Source organism: Typopeltis vanoorti, chromosome 23 (assembly GCF_054136105.1).
Source record: "Typopeltis vanoorti isolate ZY-2024b chromosome 23, IOZ_Tvanoo_1.0, whole genome shotgun sequence".
Lineage (NCBI taxonomy): Eukaryota > Metazoa > Arthropoda > Arachnida > Uropygi > Thelyphonidae > Typopeltis > Typopeltis vanoorti.
Genome location: NC_143571.1, coordinates 57020428 through 57038696, shown reverse-complemented (window position 1 = coordinate 57038696; position 18269 = coordinate 57020428). Strand labels below are relative to the sequence as shown.

The window sequence follows — 18269 nt, the reverse complement described above, 5'->3', positions numbered from 1 at the left end:
GAGGAGAGAGCGAGCAAAGGAGTTGATGGTTTTAATAGGTACGAATGGCTTGACAGAGCACGTCAGAATGGATATCAGGAGGCTGCTAAGACAGATAAAAGAGAATAGTGTGACAGGAAGGGTAGTAAGCATGTTGCCTAGGTATGACTGTGGTGAGATGAGGCAGAGAGCAAGGATTATGAATGGTATGTTGGCTGAAATGTGTGAGGAGAAGGGAGTAAAATTTGTTAATGTGTGGAATAAGTTTGAAGGATGAAGTGAACTGTATGGGAGCGATGGATTGCATTTGAGTGGCTATGGTGCGAGTCACTTGGAGAGACTGTTGCTGGAAGGTAGAGAAGTGAGTATAGAGAATGAATCAGATCAAGTGGGAAGTGATGTGGAAGAGCAGGAGAGATTGAAGAGGTGGTTATGAATGGGGAAGTAAGTGGCATGAGTATGGAAAATGAGAGAATGGGTGTGCAAAGTGAACAGGGAAACGGGGAGACTCAGGGTGGACAGGGGTACACAGCGTGAGAAAGGTGGGTACTCCAAGAGGATGTGAGAGCATGTGTAGATAGGAAAGGAATGGGATGACCTGGGATCAAGAGAAAACAGAATTGAAAAGGGTTCTAAAATGAATAAGCAGAAAGGGAAATGGTCCCAGTTGAGCATGGAGAGAGATCACATATCAGTGGAACTAGCTGTAGATCCAGGAATGAGCTGTTGTGTTTATATACAAATGCTAGAAGTGTAAGAAACAAGGCAGATGAAATGGGTGCATTAATTGAGTCTGTTCACCCAGGGAAAGATGATAGAGAAAGAGTTATGTCCATACAAAGTAGAGATGCAAGAGGGGAAATAGTGCCAGTGGTTTTGAGGCAGTATGGTTTGAGATAGAGGTGAATGGAATGAAATACTTGGTTGGATGTTGTTATAGACCAGGAAATGTAGATGGTGGTGACTATGAAATGTATAATCAAATTAGCCAAGCAAATAAGAAAAGAGTGATCATAATGGGTGATTTTAATTATGGCAATATAGACTGGAATGATGAGATAGCAACTGGAAGGAAAGAAAATGAGTTTCTTGAATTTTTGAGGGATAACTACCTCATACAGTATGTAACAGAGGGCACATGAGGATTTAGGGTCTTGGATTTGGTCATCTCATCAGAGGATGTAATTATAAATGAAGTATCAAATCACCCACCAATTGGTGAGAGTGACCATGAGGTGATTACCTGGGGTTGCCAGCAGTGTGAGAACCTCTGTAAGAAAAGGGTATATGTGGAACTACAAGGGCAGGGGGGGGGGTGATTATGAAGAGCTCAGGAGATAGCTTGCAGTAATGTAGCATGGAATGAGGAGTTAGCTGGAAAAGAGATCAATGCAGCTTGGGGGCTTTTCAAAAACTATCTAGTAGATGCAATGTCTAAATGTATTCCAAGGGTGAGAAGGTTAAATAAGATAGGTGTGAAATGGATGAATAAAGAGATTAAGCATGCGATACAGAGAAAAGGGGCATTATGGAAGCAGCATAAAAGAAGTGGAAATAATCAATTCCATGAGGACTACAAAGACTAAGCAAGGCGGGTTGGTGAAGGTAGCCAAAGGGAGGTTTGTACAGCAGTTAGCTAATGAAGCCAAAAAGAATCCTAAGGAGTTCTTTTGATATGTAGCCAGCAAAAGAAAGAATGATTATCGAAGGATGACATTGATTGGAGAAAATGGTATAAAGACAGCTGTTGCAGAAGGTGTGGTGGAGATACTTAATGGGCAGTTCATGAAGGTCTTTCAGTCTTGTGAATGTGACTTCATGGAGAGATTGAGAGCAGTTGATGATGGGGAAGAGAGACTGACTGTAAGTGAGCAAGAGGTGTATGGGGAGTTGAGCAAACTAGATGTAAATAAGACTGTGGGACTTGATAATATTTCATGTATTCTGAAGGAATATGCCAGGGAGTTGATGTGGTCTTGACATATTTTTTTAATATGAATCTTGCACTGGGTCAAGTTCCTAAGGAGTGGATTGTGCCATATCATAAAGGAGGTGATTGAACTCGAGCATCAAACTATAGGCCTATCTGTGTGGCAAGTGTTGTGGTTAAGTTGTTGGAGAAGCTTGTGAGATCTAGGATTCAGAATTGGGTTCACAATAATGGTATTATCTTTGATGGACAGCATGGATTTACTAAAGGGAGGTCATGTTTAAGTAATCTACTTACTTATTACAATAAGGTTACTGCTTCCATGGACAGAGGAGAAGGATACACAGTAATATACTTAGATTTTGCAAAGGCTTTTGATAGATTACTGCATGATAAGTTGATAGTCAAGCTGGAGTGGATAGGGTTGGATATTAGATTGGTGCATTGAATGAGATTAGGTATCAACAAGTTGTGTATGGGGAGTGATATTCAGGGAAAGGAAAGTTACTAGTGGTGTGCCTCAGGGGTCTGTTTTAGGGCCATTGCTGTTTAACTTGTATATTAATGATATTGGTGAAGATTTGGATGGAGATATTCAGTTGTTTGCAGATGATGCAAAGTTAGGATGAACTATGAAGAGTAGAGAAGATGTTGTGGCCTTACAAGACTTGAATAAATTGAGTGATTGGGCATGGGAATGTGAGTTCAATGTTGCAAAATGTAAGGTTTTAAAATTTGGAAAACAAAAATGGGATGCAGAAGTTATGCTTGGTGAAGATATATTGTTGGAGGTGGAGAAAATAAGAGATCGGGTCTGGAGGTGATAGTGGATAAGGATCTGAAATTTAGGGGACACGTAGCCAATATTGTGAAGACAACACAAAGGCTTCTGGGAATGATGCAGGGGACACTGACTTGCAGAACTAGGGAGATTCTTGTTCCATTGTATAAGGCTTTGATTATGCCACATAGGGACTATTGTGCCCAGATTTGGTCACCTGCTTGTCAGAAGGATGAAAAGATGTTGGAAAGGGTGCAGAGTCGACTGCCTAAGGTAGTTTCTAACATCTGGAATGTCGAGTGTGAGGAAAAATTGAGAAGATGCAACTTGCAGAGTCTGGTGGACAGGATAAAGGGGTGAGATATGATAGAGATCTGCAAGCTATTAAGGGGTTATTATAGGATCAGGGGAGAACCAGAGGTCATCCCTGGAAACTATATGAGTAGGGGAGTGAGAAGCAGATTTTTTTCATGCAGAGTAGTGAATGATTGGAATGCCTTGCCTGAAAGTGTGGTGTCTGGAGAGAATTTGAGTGTGTTTAAAGCACGGTATGATGAGCTGTGTGTTTGATAAAAGGACTTCCTAGACGAGTCTTTGACTCCATGGGGTCTTGGGTAATAATAATAATATATGTAGACTGGTTTTCATCTATAAAAATAGTCATAAGAGATATGTTTTTTCTTACACAAATTTTTGTGTTTAAAAATATAATTTTTGCAATTTACTGATCTGGAAATTGTTTGTGGTTAGCACTTTGGAAGAAGAACCACCCATACCACCGGATAAAGATTTATTTGATCAACCTCCTGATGATAACAGTAAGTGTCCTAAAAGAATAGCTTTAGGATGTAGTTGAATTTAATGAAGATTGTCTTCGTAAAGTCAGTTAATCAGTCACTCTTCAGTATAACACTAGTAAACAATAATTCTGTTTTGTTTGCAAAATTAGGTTGTTGTCTTATGGATTTTTTTTCATACTTATTAGTCTTATATTTAAAGTATCATTACCATCATTAATTACTTGATATATATATACAATCAAGAATGTATGAAGTATAACTATGATAGTCCAACACAGTTAAAACTTATTACATGGTCTGTTATTTTTTGTGTTTATTTGTTTTTTATGATACCATACATAATGTTTCCATTTACCATTTACATCTTGTTTTGTTATGAAAGGAGTTAGTTTATAGCTTGCACATTTTGATGCAACCGCTTCTTTTTAGCAGTGTGCTGTGTAATATCTGAAACGACCTTCATGTTCAATAGAAAATTCAGCTCTACAAATCGGGTAGAAAACTTTATCATTAACATTATTGCTTTCAGTTAGGAAAGAGTTCTTGTTTCAGTGTGTTTGTGAAACTACTTTTGCTTGGGCACCTCATGACCTATTTTCAAGAAATTCAATTTATAAATGAACAGCATTGTCCTTAGTAGTTGCTGTGGTACATTATTGCTCAGAAAAGTCCTTATTTTTAGTAAATATTGGTGATATTGTTAAATATAATTGATGTTATTTTCTTTATTTTTGACTGTGTTGTTTAATCGTGACTATTATTATGCGGTATTATCTCAAAAGCTTCCACTTTATGGCACCGATGCATACAAGAAAAATGGTGGCCACACCATCAATGTTGAATGATATTAATATGTATGATTTAGTGCGATGTAGCATGTGCTTAATGTATGAATTGGCAAGAGTGAATGGTTTGTGGTACAAGAGTGAGAATGGAAAGAATGTTTGTCGGAAATGTTTCATGAGTGAATGCAATAAAGTGAGTCGTGTCCGAAGTGATGGATATTAAGGATATAAGGCAGGAATTGTGAAAGTGTTATGGAGAATGTTGTGGAAGCAGTGAATGATAGTGCGTGAAATACAAATGAGAGTTTGAAGATAGTGGATGATGAGATGCCGTTGCAGAAAGAAATTACATGCTTACATGAACTCCTTCACAGGACAAAATGTGAGCTTGAGTGACTGTTGAAACGATTGCTGTGTGGTACAGCAGGAAAGAGAAAGAGTGGATGGGAATAGCATAAAAGTGCAAGTAAAGAGAAAGTGTTGTATATGGGGATTCGATAATAAGAGGTATAAAACATTATGTAAGGGTAACTGTGGGATGTTGAAGTGCATGTACACTAATACCTGAGGTATCAGAATTAAAAGAGAAGAGTTTTTGGTCAGCTCAATTTGGCCAAAAATTATTGACATAAGTGAGACCTGGTTGTCAGAGAATGTAGTTACAGGGATAGAATGTAACAGATATTGTATTTTCAGAGAAGATTGAGGAAATATAGGGCAGGAGGAGGGGTATTATTAATGATAGCTGAAGAACTTCAACCAACACAAATAGAAGTTAAGTAAAATTGTAAATGTGAGGGAAATAGTTTATTTGAGACTGTCCGGTATGAGATAGAGGCCAAAAGGACAAGACCTGGATTGTTGGCTACTGCTATAGATCTGGGGGTCCAGAAAAAGAAGATGTGGATGACATACATCGGCAGATTAGCACAATGAGTGCAGACTAAGCAATTATCATGGGATACTTCAACTATGGGGATATAGATAGATTGGAAGGAGGAAAGGTCACATGGAAATGGAAATATTGATGATACTAGACAAAAAAGATTAATTTCAGGTAATTATTCCTTAATGCAAGACACTAAGGGATAATTACCTGAAATAGCACATGATGGAGTGAAAAGGGGGTTTGAGAGTGTGTTTGATTTGGTAATAGCATCAGAAGATCTATCTATAACTATAGTTGCCACTCTGCCTCCAATCATGGAAAGTGATCATGGTCTCATCTTGGGAGTTGTTGAGAACTGAAAACTCCACACATGCTCAATATGTGTTGAGTTTTCAGTCAAGAAAGGTTTATGTGGAACTGCAAAGCAAACAATTATGACAAACTTAGGAGGCAACTTGAAGCAGTGACATGGCATAAGAAGCTGCAAAATGGAATGAATGTCATTAGTGCATGGGAAGCAGTCGAGGGATTGTTTAAACAAGGCAGTATCAGACTGCATATTCTCAGTCAGGAGGATGAACTGAGTAGTGAATGAGTAGCAGTATAAAGCAAGAGCTGCAAAAAAAAAAAAAAAAAAAAAAACATTGTGGAAGGAATATAAACAAAAAAGCACAAGCAAGAAGGGTTACAAGTATGGTAAGGATGGCTAAATCAGATTTTGAGAGAAAATTATCTAAGCAGGCCCAAAGTAAATCCAAAAGAGTTTTTTCAATATGTAGCAAGTAAGAGGAAGAATGATTATGGAAAGATAACTTTACTCAGTGCTGATGGAAAGTGACAGAAGCAGAAGAAATAGTTCAGTTACTAAGTGATCACTTTACAAGGGTATATCATCCTGATGGTAACTCTGAAGTTACATGACAGAGACTGATGTGAGAATTGAGGTAGATGAACTGGAGGTACTCAGTATATTGAAAAATATCAGTGTGAATACTGCAGTGGGCCTGGATGGTATGTCAGCTCATGTGCTACGAGAATGTGCAAGTGAACTGGCAGTGCCTCTGGGGAAGTTGTTTAATCTAAGTCTCAGCTCGGGCAAGGTTCTAGGGAGTGGAAAGAAGGCAAGATAGTTCCATTACATAAAGGTGACTGCAAGACAGAAGTAGCAAAGTACATACCAATTAGTATCTCTAGAGTGGTGTTAAAATATTGGAAAACTTGGTTAAAAGTAAAATTCAAGAATGGGTGGATAGGAATATAATACTCTAAGAGGGCAGCATGGCTTTGTAAAAGGTAGGTCCTGCCTCAGTAATTTATTCACATTTTATAATAAGGTGACAGCAGAACTGGATAAAGAAAATGGCTACACTACAGTACTGCTGGACTTTGCAAAGGAATTTGTCAGAATACCACATGGAAAATTATTACATAAGTTGGAGCAAATGAGAATGGATATGAGGGTGTGGCTGATAGGCAGACATCAGAGAGTGGTGTACGGGGGGAATGGAATCAAGGTGAATGAGGGTAACTAGTGGAGTGCCCTAAGGCTATGTACTAGGACCACTGCTCTTTAATGTGTACATTAATGGTATAGCAGAAAATTTGAAGTGGGATATTCATGGGGAGGGCAATAGTTAATAAAGGTGATATAGATATCTTGCATGATGACTTAAATAAAGCAGTCTGGGAAAAGGACAGTGGTTGTCAATTTAATGTTGTAAAATGTAAGGTAATGCACTTTGTGATGAAAGAGTTACATTTCGTATCATATTGATGAGGCTAGAAATCTTGGAGTGGTGGTGGATAGAGATTTGAAATTCAGAAATTCATATTGCAGGAGTTGGAAAAATAGCTCAGGATCACTTGGATGAAGAGCATGGTAACAAGTAGAAGTAGGTTATTATTCCTCTTTATAAGGCTATGATTTGGCTACATGTTGACTACTGTGCACAGATTTGGTTACCTGCATTTCTTTGGGATTGAGAGTGGTGGAGAAGATTCAGAAATGAGTGACCAAGTTGGTGACAGGTCTGTGGAATGTTCCCGGTGAGGATAGATTGAGGGTGTGTGGGGAGGGGGGAGTTGCAGGGTTGCAAATTATCCACTATAACTGCCATTGCTGTAGTCTACAAGAGGGTTTTGTTTTTTAATATCAGTTCCACACACACAGGTCCCAAAACCTATGACACAACAGTGCCATGTATAAGTAAGTGGTCAGAAAGAAGAAAGGACTTTGTTAACATATTTCTTGAAGATGTGGGTTATAATCATTACAGAAAACAGTATGGGGAAAGACTTGCAAAGAACCAAGCTGTAGGGAATGAAGTAGGTAAATGAATTAGATGTTGTTTGATAAGTTTGGAGTTCTGAATTGCATATGTGTCTTGACCAGCAGCTTCTCATATTTGTGCATGATTGATTAGAAGAAGGTGGAGGAATTGTAGTGGCAGTTCAGTGCAGCTTTAGCATTGCTCATGGAATTGCTATAGATAAGACATTGTATAATGCAGCAACAGTACATCTATGGGAAAGTGACTAGTGTGAGGCATTGAGCAAGGGGTCATCATTTAAGTGAACTACTCTCTTCTGAATACCACAAAGCATTCTCAGGGAGGTACTAGGTGCACCACCCCAAATATGGGAGCAGTATTCTAAAGTCTTGTGGATTTGAGATTGTAAAGTGTCAGGAGTTAAGCAGGAGAGAAGTACTGTTTGGAACAGAAAAAGAATGAGGTTTTTTTTGGAGGCTGAAGAAGTTATGTATCTCATGTGCTTATACCAGGATAGATTAAATGTGAGAATTAACCCAAGAAGAGAAAACTTTCACTGGTTGAGGAGCAGAATATGGTGACAAGAGTGAGTGAGTATGAGAGAGAGAGAGAGAGAGGCTTGGACTTTCTTCCAGGAAATGAGACAGTGTAGCTTAATAAAATTCACAGGTTGTCTGCACTCCCCTTGAAAATGGCAAATGAGATCACTATTTAAGGCATTTGTTAAAGAAAATTTTAAAGCATGATTTACCTGAGCAGTACAAGGTTTTGAAAATGAAAAAGAAGAATGGAAAGTACTTTCACCTTCAAAGTTATGAATAGGATTGGATGTCAGAGAGATATCATTTATATATCGGTGAAAGAACATACTCCTGAGGCCAGAATTGATTGAAAAATGTAATAAAAGGAAATCATCCATCACGACCCTCAATGACCAACTGAATGGTGGCATGGTAAGATGGTCATGATGCCAAACCGAATCAAATGCCCTGGAAATATCAAGAGTAACTACTTGAGTTTCTCCAAACAATTCCATGGCCTGTGTCCAAAAGTGGTTGTGAGGATGGCTAGGTCAGAGTTTAATCTATAAAATATTGATGCATTCTTAGATGTACAAGTTGTTTACATATTTTTTTTTTTTTTTTGTAAGTTTCTAATATTATTATTATTCAGTCCTCCATGGAGTCAAGAGACTCATTGTGGGAGGACCTTCCTAGGAAACACGGTCTATCATACACTCCTTGAACTCATTGACATTTCTTTCTCTCACCACTCTATCAGGCAATGCATTTGATGGTTCAACCACCCTCCACGCAAAGAAACCACTCCTCACCCTCTTGATCACTGCTTCCTTTTGTAACTTCCAGGGATGGCCCCCTTGTCATCACTCCCTCCAGTTGCTCCACCAAGTGAAAGAACTCCCATGTGTCCACCCTGTAACTGCCTCTTAACAGTTTAAAAGTCTCGATTATATCACCTCTCCTCCTTCATTCCACCAAACTCTGCACTCCACATTCCTTCAGCTGATCCTCATAACTAACATTGTACAGTGCTGAAACCATCTTTGTTATCTGCCACAGTTAATTTATCCCCTTCAAATCCTGGGGACCAAATTTGAGAACAATAGTTTAAGTGTGGTCTGATCAGCGTCTTATACAACACAATGATAACTCTTTTATCTCTGCAGGTCAGGTCAGCGTCCTTCTCAGTATTGCAGCAATCCTCTGGGTTACCTTCCCCATCTTTGCAATATGCTCCCTGAATTTCAGTTTGCTATCAATAATTACCCGCAGATCTCTTTTCTTTCCTACTTCCCCCAGTACAGCTCCTCCAATCGAGTATGCAGCCTCCCATCAATGTATCCCAAACTTCAGGACTTTACATTTTGCTGCATTAAACCGATACCCCCCCCCCATTCATTTGCCCATCTGTCCAGTTTATCCTCTTGCAGGGCTGCCACATCTGCACTATTACTAATTGCCCTTCCCAGCTTCACATCATCTGCAAACAACTGAATATCCCCTTGCAATCCATTGACAATGTCATTGATATAAAGGTTAAACAGTACAGGTCCCAGTACTGAGCCCTGTGGAAAACCTCACTTGTAACCTTCTGCCTCCTTGATATTGCCCCACCATACACAACTCTCTGATACCTATCAGACAGCCAATCCTGAATCCAGTTGCAACTTAAGTATCAGCTTATCATGTGATAAATTTAGTTTAATCCTTTATCCAAGTGTGAGCAAACAAAGTTTGCGCCTGAAAGTATCTTCAGGACTGAGGTAAGGTGGTACAACACCAGGCAACTCGTTGCAAAGGTGGAGCAAGCTCACAACATACCTATCTCGGTATCTCCCATAATGCAAAACACATCTCCTTGCGGATATGTATAATGTTGTGCATTAAGGGAAGAGCCACTACCCAGACTAGTTTTGACCTTTATTGAGGTCTCTTCAGTGGGAGCCATGCTCGAGTGGAGATACCAGGCAGAAGCATTAGCTTGCTCCACTTTGCAACGAGTTGACCGGTGTTGTGCCACCTTACCCCAGTCCTGAAGATACTTTCAGGTGCAAACTTTGTTTGCTCACACTTGGATAAAGGATTAAATTAAATTTATTATAGTCTAACCAAGTGAAAAATAAACTGAACATTCAACTTATCATGTGGCACCCTGTCAAATGCCTATGCAAAATCAAAAAAAAAAAAATCGTAGTATATGCCTTTCCCTCATCAACTGCTTTTGTCACTTTATTATAAAAGGCAATTGTGTTACTAAAGCAAGAGTGCCCCTTAACAAATCCATGTTGATTCGCAGAGATGACATTACCCTCTTGTGCCCAACATTGTATATGGTCCCTCACTAATTTCTCCAAAACCTTAACAACTACTGATGACTTATAAACTGGCCTATAATTAAACACTTCCAGTCTGTTACTGCCCTTGTGTAACAGCACTATCTTACCTTCCTTCCATTCCCTCGATACCTTTCCTGTAGCCAGACTTTCATTGAAAAGCCAGGTCAAAAGAGCTGTCAGTTTTTTTAGCACATTCTCTCAAAACCCGTGGTGAAATACCATCCAGTCCCACAGCTTTACTGACATCCAGAGTACTCAGTATTTGGAACACACTCTCCTCTTGCACCTCTAAACCTTGAACCTATCCTATCTCTCTAGTATTAAAACCTATTTCTCCAGGATGAAAGACTCCAATAAAGTGTTCATTGAACATTCCACTATGTCCTCTGCGTCAGTCATTATATTCCCATTTTTTCCCACAATGTCATTCTTCCACTCATTTCTCCTCCTACTGGCCACATAGCTAAAAAATTCCCTAGGATTTTCTTTGGATCATGGTGCCAATCTCTTCTCATATTCCAGTTTTGCCTTCCCGAGTCATATTCTTCAGCATCTGTTCTCCACCCCCTCTCCTCATATCTCTTCCATTATCTCTTTTTCACCTGCAGTTCCTGTTTGATATTGTTTGTCATCCACTTTACACCAAATTGTGTTCTCTTCTTCACTCATGGAATACAGCTTACTATTCCTGCTAACAAGTATCTCTTCACAATTTCCCAGGCACTTATGATATCCTGGCCTTCCAATTCCTCCCTCCATGGAACCGCCCCAAATTGATATCTAAGACTATTATAATCACCTGCCCTATAATTCCACATACTTGTCTATTCATCTTCCAAGTCAAAACCACATGGTCACTCTCTCCAATTGGGGGGAAGAGATGTCATCTGGTTGCTTCATTTTATAATATATTAAGAACATTGACAAGTGCATTAGCATTTTGCATCAGATTTTATATAGTACCTCTGGGTGTCCATGAGTGTTTTGTGTGAATGTATCTCAGATTTGTTTGTTATACAAGGGAGTCAGTAAGTGAAATGCAAGCCTTGTATTTCACTTACTTCTTATTTCACTTCTTTTAAAAACATTTGTTTCTCTACATAATCCCCTTCAACTTTTCTACCCTTATCTTATCACTTTATCAGTCATTCAAAATTAGCAGCATAGAATTCTTTTGTCTGCATTTTTGAAAATTATGGAGACAACTACCGTGTTTGAATAAAAACTTTAGGTTAAGGGATATTACATCCGATATTGTTTCATAGCCGAATAAGAAACTCAAAGAGTTTCATGCCGAATATAGTAAATATATAAAGTTCAGTGAGTCCAAGCGTAAGAAGTTCCGTTTGCTACAAACTTGGTATTTCTAAGTCTACCTACTCACTGATGAGACCTCAATAAAGGTTAAAACCGTCTGGGTAGTGACCTTCTCTCACTCATAATGTAGAACAGTAATACAGCTCCTAGGAGCTGGGTTTCACATTATGGGGAAATATCAAGAATAGTGATTAGAGCTTGCTCCACCCTTACCATGAGTTGCCTCAATGTTGCACTCCCTATAGGGTCAGTTGTAACACTATCCAGGTATTTGCTTACGCTTGGACTCGCCGAACTTTATATATTTACTATATTCGGCATGAAACTCTTTGAGTTTCTTATTCGGCTATGAAACAACATGGGATGTAATATCTCTTATCTTAAATAAGTTTATGTCGCCGAATTGAAGCCTTTGGCTCTTCATATAATTAATAAAAACTTTAGTTTAATATAACTAAAATCTACATTCAACGTTTCAACCTTTATGTCAAGGTCATCTTCTGGAGCATACAACTATACAGAAAACAAGCTACACTACAATCAAACTGGTTTGTTAACACGTTCGCTGCCAACTACAAGTATACTCGTAGTTGGTAAACCAGCCACACAAGCCAGCTATGAGTATGCTCGTATGATGCTTACCGCCGGCAACGAGATTACTGTACTGACCTTGAAGAAGTGAAAATGCTTGGCTTGTGGAGCTAGCATCAAAACTGTGTATTCTCATAGATGGTATATGCTCTGTACAAGCCAACTACGAGTATACTCGTATGACGCTTACCACCGGCAACAAGATTACCGTACTGACCTTGAAGAAGTGAAATTGCTCAGCGTACAGGAGCAGACTATGCCGAAGTAGCATGGCAGCGAACGTGTTAAAGAAACTGACCAACCGCTACAACAATTGTTGGCCTGACCTCTGGTGAAAAAAAAAAAAAAAGAAGCATAAGTCAGGACTTTAGCCAATCTTCAGCTAGGATTAGAAACCATTCCATACCAACTGGCTGGAATGTACACGATGTTAATATATGTATATAGATAGATACTTGTTGTTGCGCCTAATGTATTTCTACAACCAACAGATAACACTAATAATAGGACTCTAGTGTTGATGTATAATTTTTTTTTTTTTTTTTTTTTTCACCAGAGGTCAGGCCAACAATTGTTGTAGCGGTTGGTCAGTGTCTTTAACAAACCAGTTTGATTGTAGTGTAGCTTGTTTTCTGTGTATAGTTGTATGCTCCAGAAGATGACCTTGACATAAAGGTCAAAACGTTGAATGTAGACTTTAGTTATATTAAAACTTAAGTTTTTATTCAAACACAGTAGTTGTCTCCATAATTTTCAAAAATGCATTCGGATCACCGTGTAAGCTTAAAAGAAAGAATTCTTTTGTCTGTTGTCTCATCTAACCCTTCACCTTACTTTCAACCTCCTGATCATCAACAAAATGTTTGCCACAAAGATGCTGTTTCCGCATGCCAATTGGGTGAAGGGGATGGGTCCCACTGAAGTTCTAGAATTCTCTCTAGGCTTCCTGTAGCCTATTTGAGGTTTTACATTGCATCTAGGAGCTGTTCTATCGTATTATCATATCTGATGATGCATACCTTCACTTCCATTTCATTTGTTCCACTTTTGTTTGTAACTTACTGACTTTCATTCATACCTGGGGATTGGTACCAATGCATGCAGCCTTCTTGTTGGCCTTCAGCTCCAGGTTTACCTTCCAGACACTTTCTATTCAATATTCAGATGTTTAATGCTCCTTCAAATCCAGTTCCTGATATTTTCTTAGCCACTAAAATCCAAGTATTGCATTAGAAGCTCCTCTAAATTCAGGTTCTTGATCCCTTAGATTAGGAACCTGAATCTAGGAGAGGTTCTAAGGTGCAAAAAGTACTGGATTAAACCAGAACTGTGAGTACTCACATGATAGAGGTGTATAAACTTTTGAATGGGTGTTATAGGATATCGTCTGATGAAATTTTTCATTATATGGGGACATTCATAAAAGTTAAGTTTCTTCAAGGAAGGGTTAAGAGCTAGATTTTTCTCTCACAGAGCAGTGAGCGAGTGGAATAGTTTGCCTTTAAGTGTAGTGAGTGCATCTAGTGTGAATGAATTTAAGAGAAGGTACGACAGCTGGTTTGAATGGCCTCCCTCGATGAGTCCTTGACTCCCTGGAGGTCTCAGGTAATAATAAAACCCAAGAGGCAAAACAGAAAACAATAATCATACCATGAAAAAGAAGCATAGAAATCTCAAAAGTCATTCAAATTGGCACCATTGCAGTATCATATAGGTATGTGGCAGAGATTAGCTAGGCAAGAAACTATCTGTAGCAAAAAAAAAAAACATGGACAAGGTTGTGTTTAGAGTGAGTTGCCAGAGGAGAGCTAATGTTGTCTGTGTATCTAGAGGAAGTGTTGGTTAAGAAAAGATGTTAACCAGCACTCCCTCCAGATACATAGATGCAGGGAGTGTTGATTAAGAAAATATGTTGGGAGAATGAAGATTATCAGGAATTCTGGTAGGACAGGTTAACAATCTGTATTAGAGCATAACATTATATTATATGATTATATTATTAGATTGTGACATAACATAGCCTTTCATATATATTCAAATTACATCTGCTCTTGAGAGATTATTTCAGAAAACAAACTTCACAGACTTCAAACTGCATGCCATTCTCTTTCATCACCAAAAAAGTGAAACTCTTTTTGTTTAAAACTTAATAAGTATATTTTTTCTAATTAAACTGAAGAAAATACTCATGCTTCTATTACGAAATACTAAATATTTATGTTATAGAAACAGGTTGAAGCTTGGTATCCTTGTCTTTCAAACATTATCGTTATTGACAAATCAAGAATTAATATCACTGTAAAGTTACTTCATCTGTATTCATTGAATAACTTGTTTCGGGCATATTAATTTATTGAAAAAACTACATTTGACGCCTTTCAAAAATCTACGATAACCTGTTGTGTGTGTGTGTTGTTGGGGGGGGGGGGGTCAATAAAAAAAGTTTTCATGTGGTTTGCAAATTTTACTTCTTTAAACAAACATTTGATTACATGAAACTTAACTCTTATGCTATGTAAATATCAGACCTTTCTGAAACACGTTCGAACTGTCAAATGGCAGTCTTTACAAGTGGCATAGTATAGTTATTGTTATCAACCAAATTAATTATGACGGTAGTACTCTAGGATCTTAGCTTTAATATAACAAACACTTATGGTAAATTATTAATTAAGCCACCACTATTCAGATATGCAAGTGTTTTGTCTTTAGGTAATTTTTTATAGTAATTAGCTAGTTGATGAACTCACATGTTACTTTTGTACATAAATCTGTTTTTTTTTTTTCCATGAAATTATAAATTTCAAATTTATTAAAAGATAATATGAATTTGTTCTCTGGGAATGCAAAAAATAAGATATATATATATATATATAACTTTGATGTAGGGTTCTCCCCATTACTACTAGAGGTCAGTCCAGTAGAATAACGGTTGATCAAATTAGCGTCACTTTGGCATAGTGTTTGAATTGCAATCTATGTGTATACTCCAGATGATGACCTTAATATGAAAGTCAAAATGTTGGGAAATGAAAGTAATTATTCTTAACATGGTAGTAATCGCATAATTTTATAAAATTGGATATATTCAATTAGGTAACTATCTGGTTACCTGTGATTTGAAATAATTATAAAAATGTGTTGTTTTTTAAATTTAGAATAATTTTTACACTTAATAACAAAAATTGTTTGTATTTATAGTGTATTACATTGCTTCTTATACATATGAATCTGAAGAGCCAGGAGATCTTTGCTTCCAGCAGGGTGATGTAGTAATTGTTACAAAAACAGAAGGTGACTGGTGGACTGGTAAAACACCAAATAAGATTGGAATATTTCCAAGTAATTATGTAAGAAAACTAGAACCGGATGAGATTCAGGTATGCAGGTGTTTTGTCTTTAGGTAATTTTTTATAGTAATTAGCCAGTTGATGAACTCACATGTTGACTTTTGTGCATGAATCTGTTTTTTTTTTTTTTTCATGAAATTATAAATTTCTAAATTTGACTATCTCAGCTCTTTCAAAACTACTTCAGATGAAATTATTCAAAAAAATAAAATAAAAAAAGCAGGAATCACTTCTCATCTTAATCAAAATTTTTATTTTTACTATAAACAATTTTTAATGCTATCAGAAGTATAATTGTTAGCATTAGCTATATACTGTGTGCAAATTCATTCTTTTCATATAAGAAAATATTGCATTTTTATTATCATGCACAATTTTGATAATATGTTGTTCAGCATACTATCAGCATGAGTAAAAGGGCCTGCTATAAGCAGATTAGTTGCCATATAACATACTTTTTTTTGTTATGTGTTATAGTGTAGGATTTAATGAGTCATATCATTTCAGAGAATTAATTTTAAGTTGCAGCTTAGCATTTTAACTGCGCTATATTGTGATATCCCTTATGTGGTATCCCACGTGAAAAGCACAAGTGGATTATCACATGGCACAGTTGGTAAATAATTAAAAGTTCTCATTCTACTAAATAAATTATTAATTGGACATATCCTACCATACTAAAATTTGAGCACCAATTGCTCTTATGATTTTTTGGCAAAAAAAGACATCAGAAGAGGTACTAATATTGAATACAAAGTCTTCTTGTCCTGGTGAATCTCTCTTCATTTATAATCAAACATTCTGTTCCAGTGCTAATACCTGTCTTTTATTGTCTCTACAATCTTTGGTATTAGTTGGCACTTATCCCAATGAATGGAAGCAAGCATATATCAAGCCTCTTCCAAAAAAGGGAGATTGAAGTCTACAGTCAAACTACTGACCAATTTTCATTGCTGCAATCGTCTCCAAAATAATTGAGAAAGTCAAGAATAGCCAATTTTACTACTGCCTACAGGCCTACCAGTTGATCAGCAACTACTAGTATAGATTCCACCATTCAAGGTCTATGGCTGACTACTTAGACTATGTTATGCACCACTAGGCACATGTCATGAAAAAGTTTGGAGAAACGTACTGTTGCTCTTGACATTTCCAGAGCTTTTCATCACACCTGACACTAACGCCTGCTAAGCAAATTGCCATCTGGTCTCCCTCCCTTCTAGAGAGCCATCCTAGTTCTTGAGGGTGCTAGATCATCAGAGTTAATAAGGTCAGGCTCTTGTTATTGAGATGTTGATAATACCTAATTTTTAATTGGATTATGATGCGATTTATTTAAGCTGGTAATGTTGTTCCTGTATATATGTGTTTTTCTGCAGATGCTTATGATAATTTTATATAGGTTTCTGAAAAAGGAAGCAAATAATGTGGTTCTGCTTCACTAAGGAAGATAGAGAAGGTTTGTGGACATGTGACTAAGTTACAAATATAGCATCCATAAATTTCAGCTAGACATTAGGACACTATGTTGTTAGTGTCAACATTATGACACAAAGTGATCAATATGCTGAATGATATACTCTTTTTTTTCTTCATCTCTTCTCTTACCCTCTCTCCCTTTCACCCCCACCAACTCCTAGACAAAGTATTTGATGATGATGGTAATTTATTTAAGCTGGTAAACAATTGCACATAGTGTATAATGCTATTTATTTACTTAATGTTAGTTTATTGGATAATTTTTAATGCTATAAGAAGTATAATTATTTGCATTATCTTGATACTAATTACCAACACAGAATAATAACATAATGTCTTTTATAATATATAGCAGGCCAAAATTTACTTTATCAATAACACTTTTTGTTAACAAAAATTCTTTGTTTTAAAGTTAATTAATCTGAAATTGTTAAAAATTAATTAATTAAGCATTTATAAACAAAATTAAAAAGAAATTAAGAAAACAGTAATATTATGGTAAAGTAACTTTGGTCCATCCTATATTATAAAATAAAATCTAGTGGGAAAAGAAGCGTTTTAAGAATCCTTCTTTTCTACTAGATTTTATAACCAATTCTTTTATTTAAAAAATAAAGAACAAGTTATTTTCATATGCTGTTTATGCAATGTGGAAATTATCATGGAATGGAGAGAGAGAAATAATGTCTTCTCCCTATTGTCCATTTCTTACTTTCATACGATGGTAAAGCTGCAGTTTGTAACCTCCTCCCACTGCCTTTCCAGAGGAATCTTTTGTTCTTTTCTAAAAATACAGATTCATTATATACATACATTCAGCCAATAAAATAATATTAATTTACTGTAACTGTCTCTTAGCTTATAAATATTTCAGAAGTCATTACCTTCTTCCCACATGAGTTCCTCTCTGAACGTGTACTCTTTAATACTGTATACAAAACTACAGTGAAATTGGTGTTGTTACATATGAAACGAATGTAAGGTACAGGAAATCGTGGTTTATTATGCATTGAAATTTTTATGAACTACCTAACTTTATAAACATGATGACTTCTATTAATTTTACCACTTTTTTTTCCCCCATTAAAATAAAGACTGTCTCACATGTGGAGGATAGCATTCTTCAATCAGAAGTAGTAATTTCATCAGCTGTTACTGTTGCTACCACCACCACCACCACCACTACTACTACAGCTAACATTGTATCTATTCCTGCTACTAACACTTCTGATGCTACCAGT

At 36.9% G+C, this 18269-nt stretch overlaps 1 protein-coding gene across 6 annotated transcripts in view; it reads left to right on the top strand.

Annotated features, from left to right (window-relative positions):
- Positions 1–18269, top strand: part of LOC150093872 (intersectin-1-like) — a 510882-nt gene that overhangs the window by 414814 nt on the left and 77799 nt on the right. For all 6 annotated transcript variants that reach the window (XM_090413144.1, XM_090413145.1, XM_090413148.1 and 3 more), the window contains 2 exons: positions 3441–3508; positions 15401–15579. In XM_090413144.1, the coding sequence (XP_090269270.1) occupies positions 3441–3508; positions 15401–15579 (247 nt within the window). The remainder of the gene's footprint in view (positions 1–3440; positions 3509–15400; positions 15580–18269) is intronic.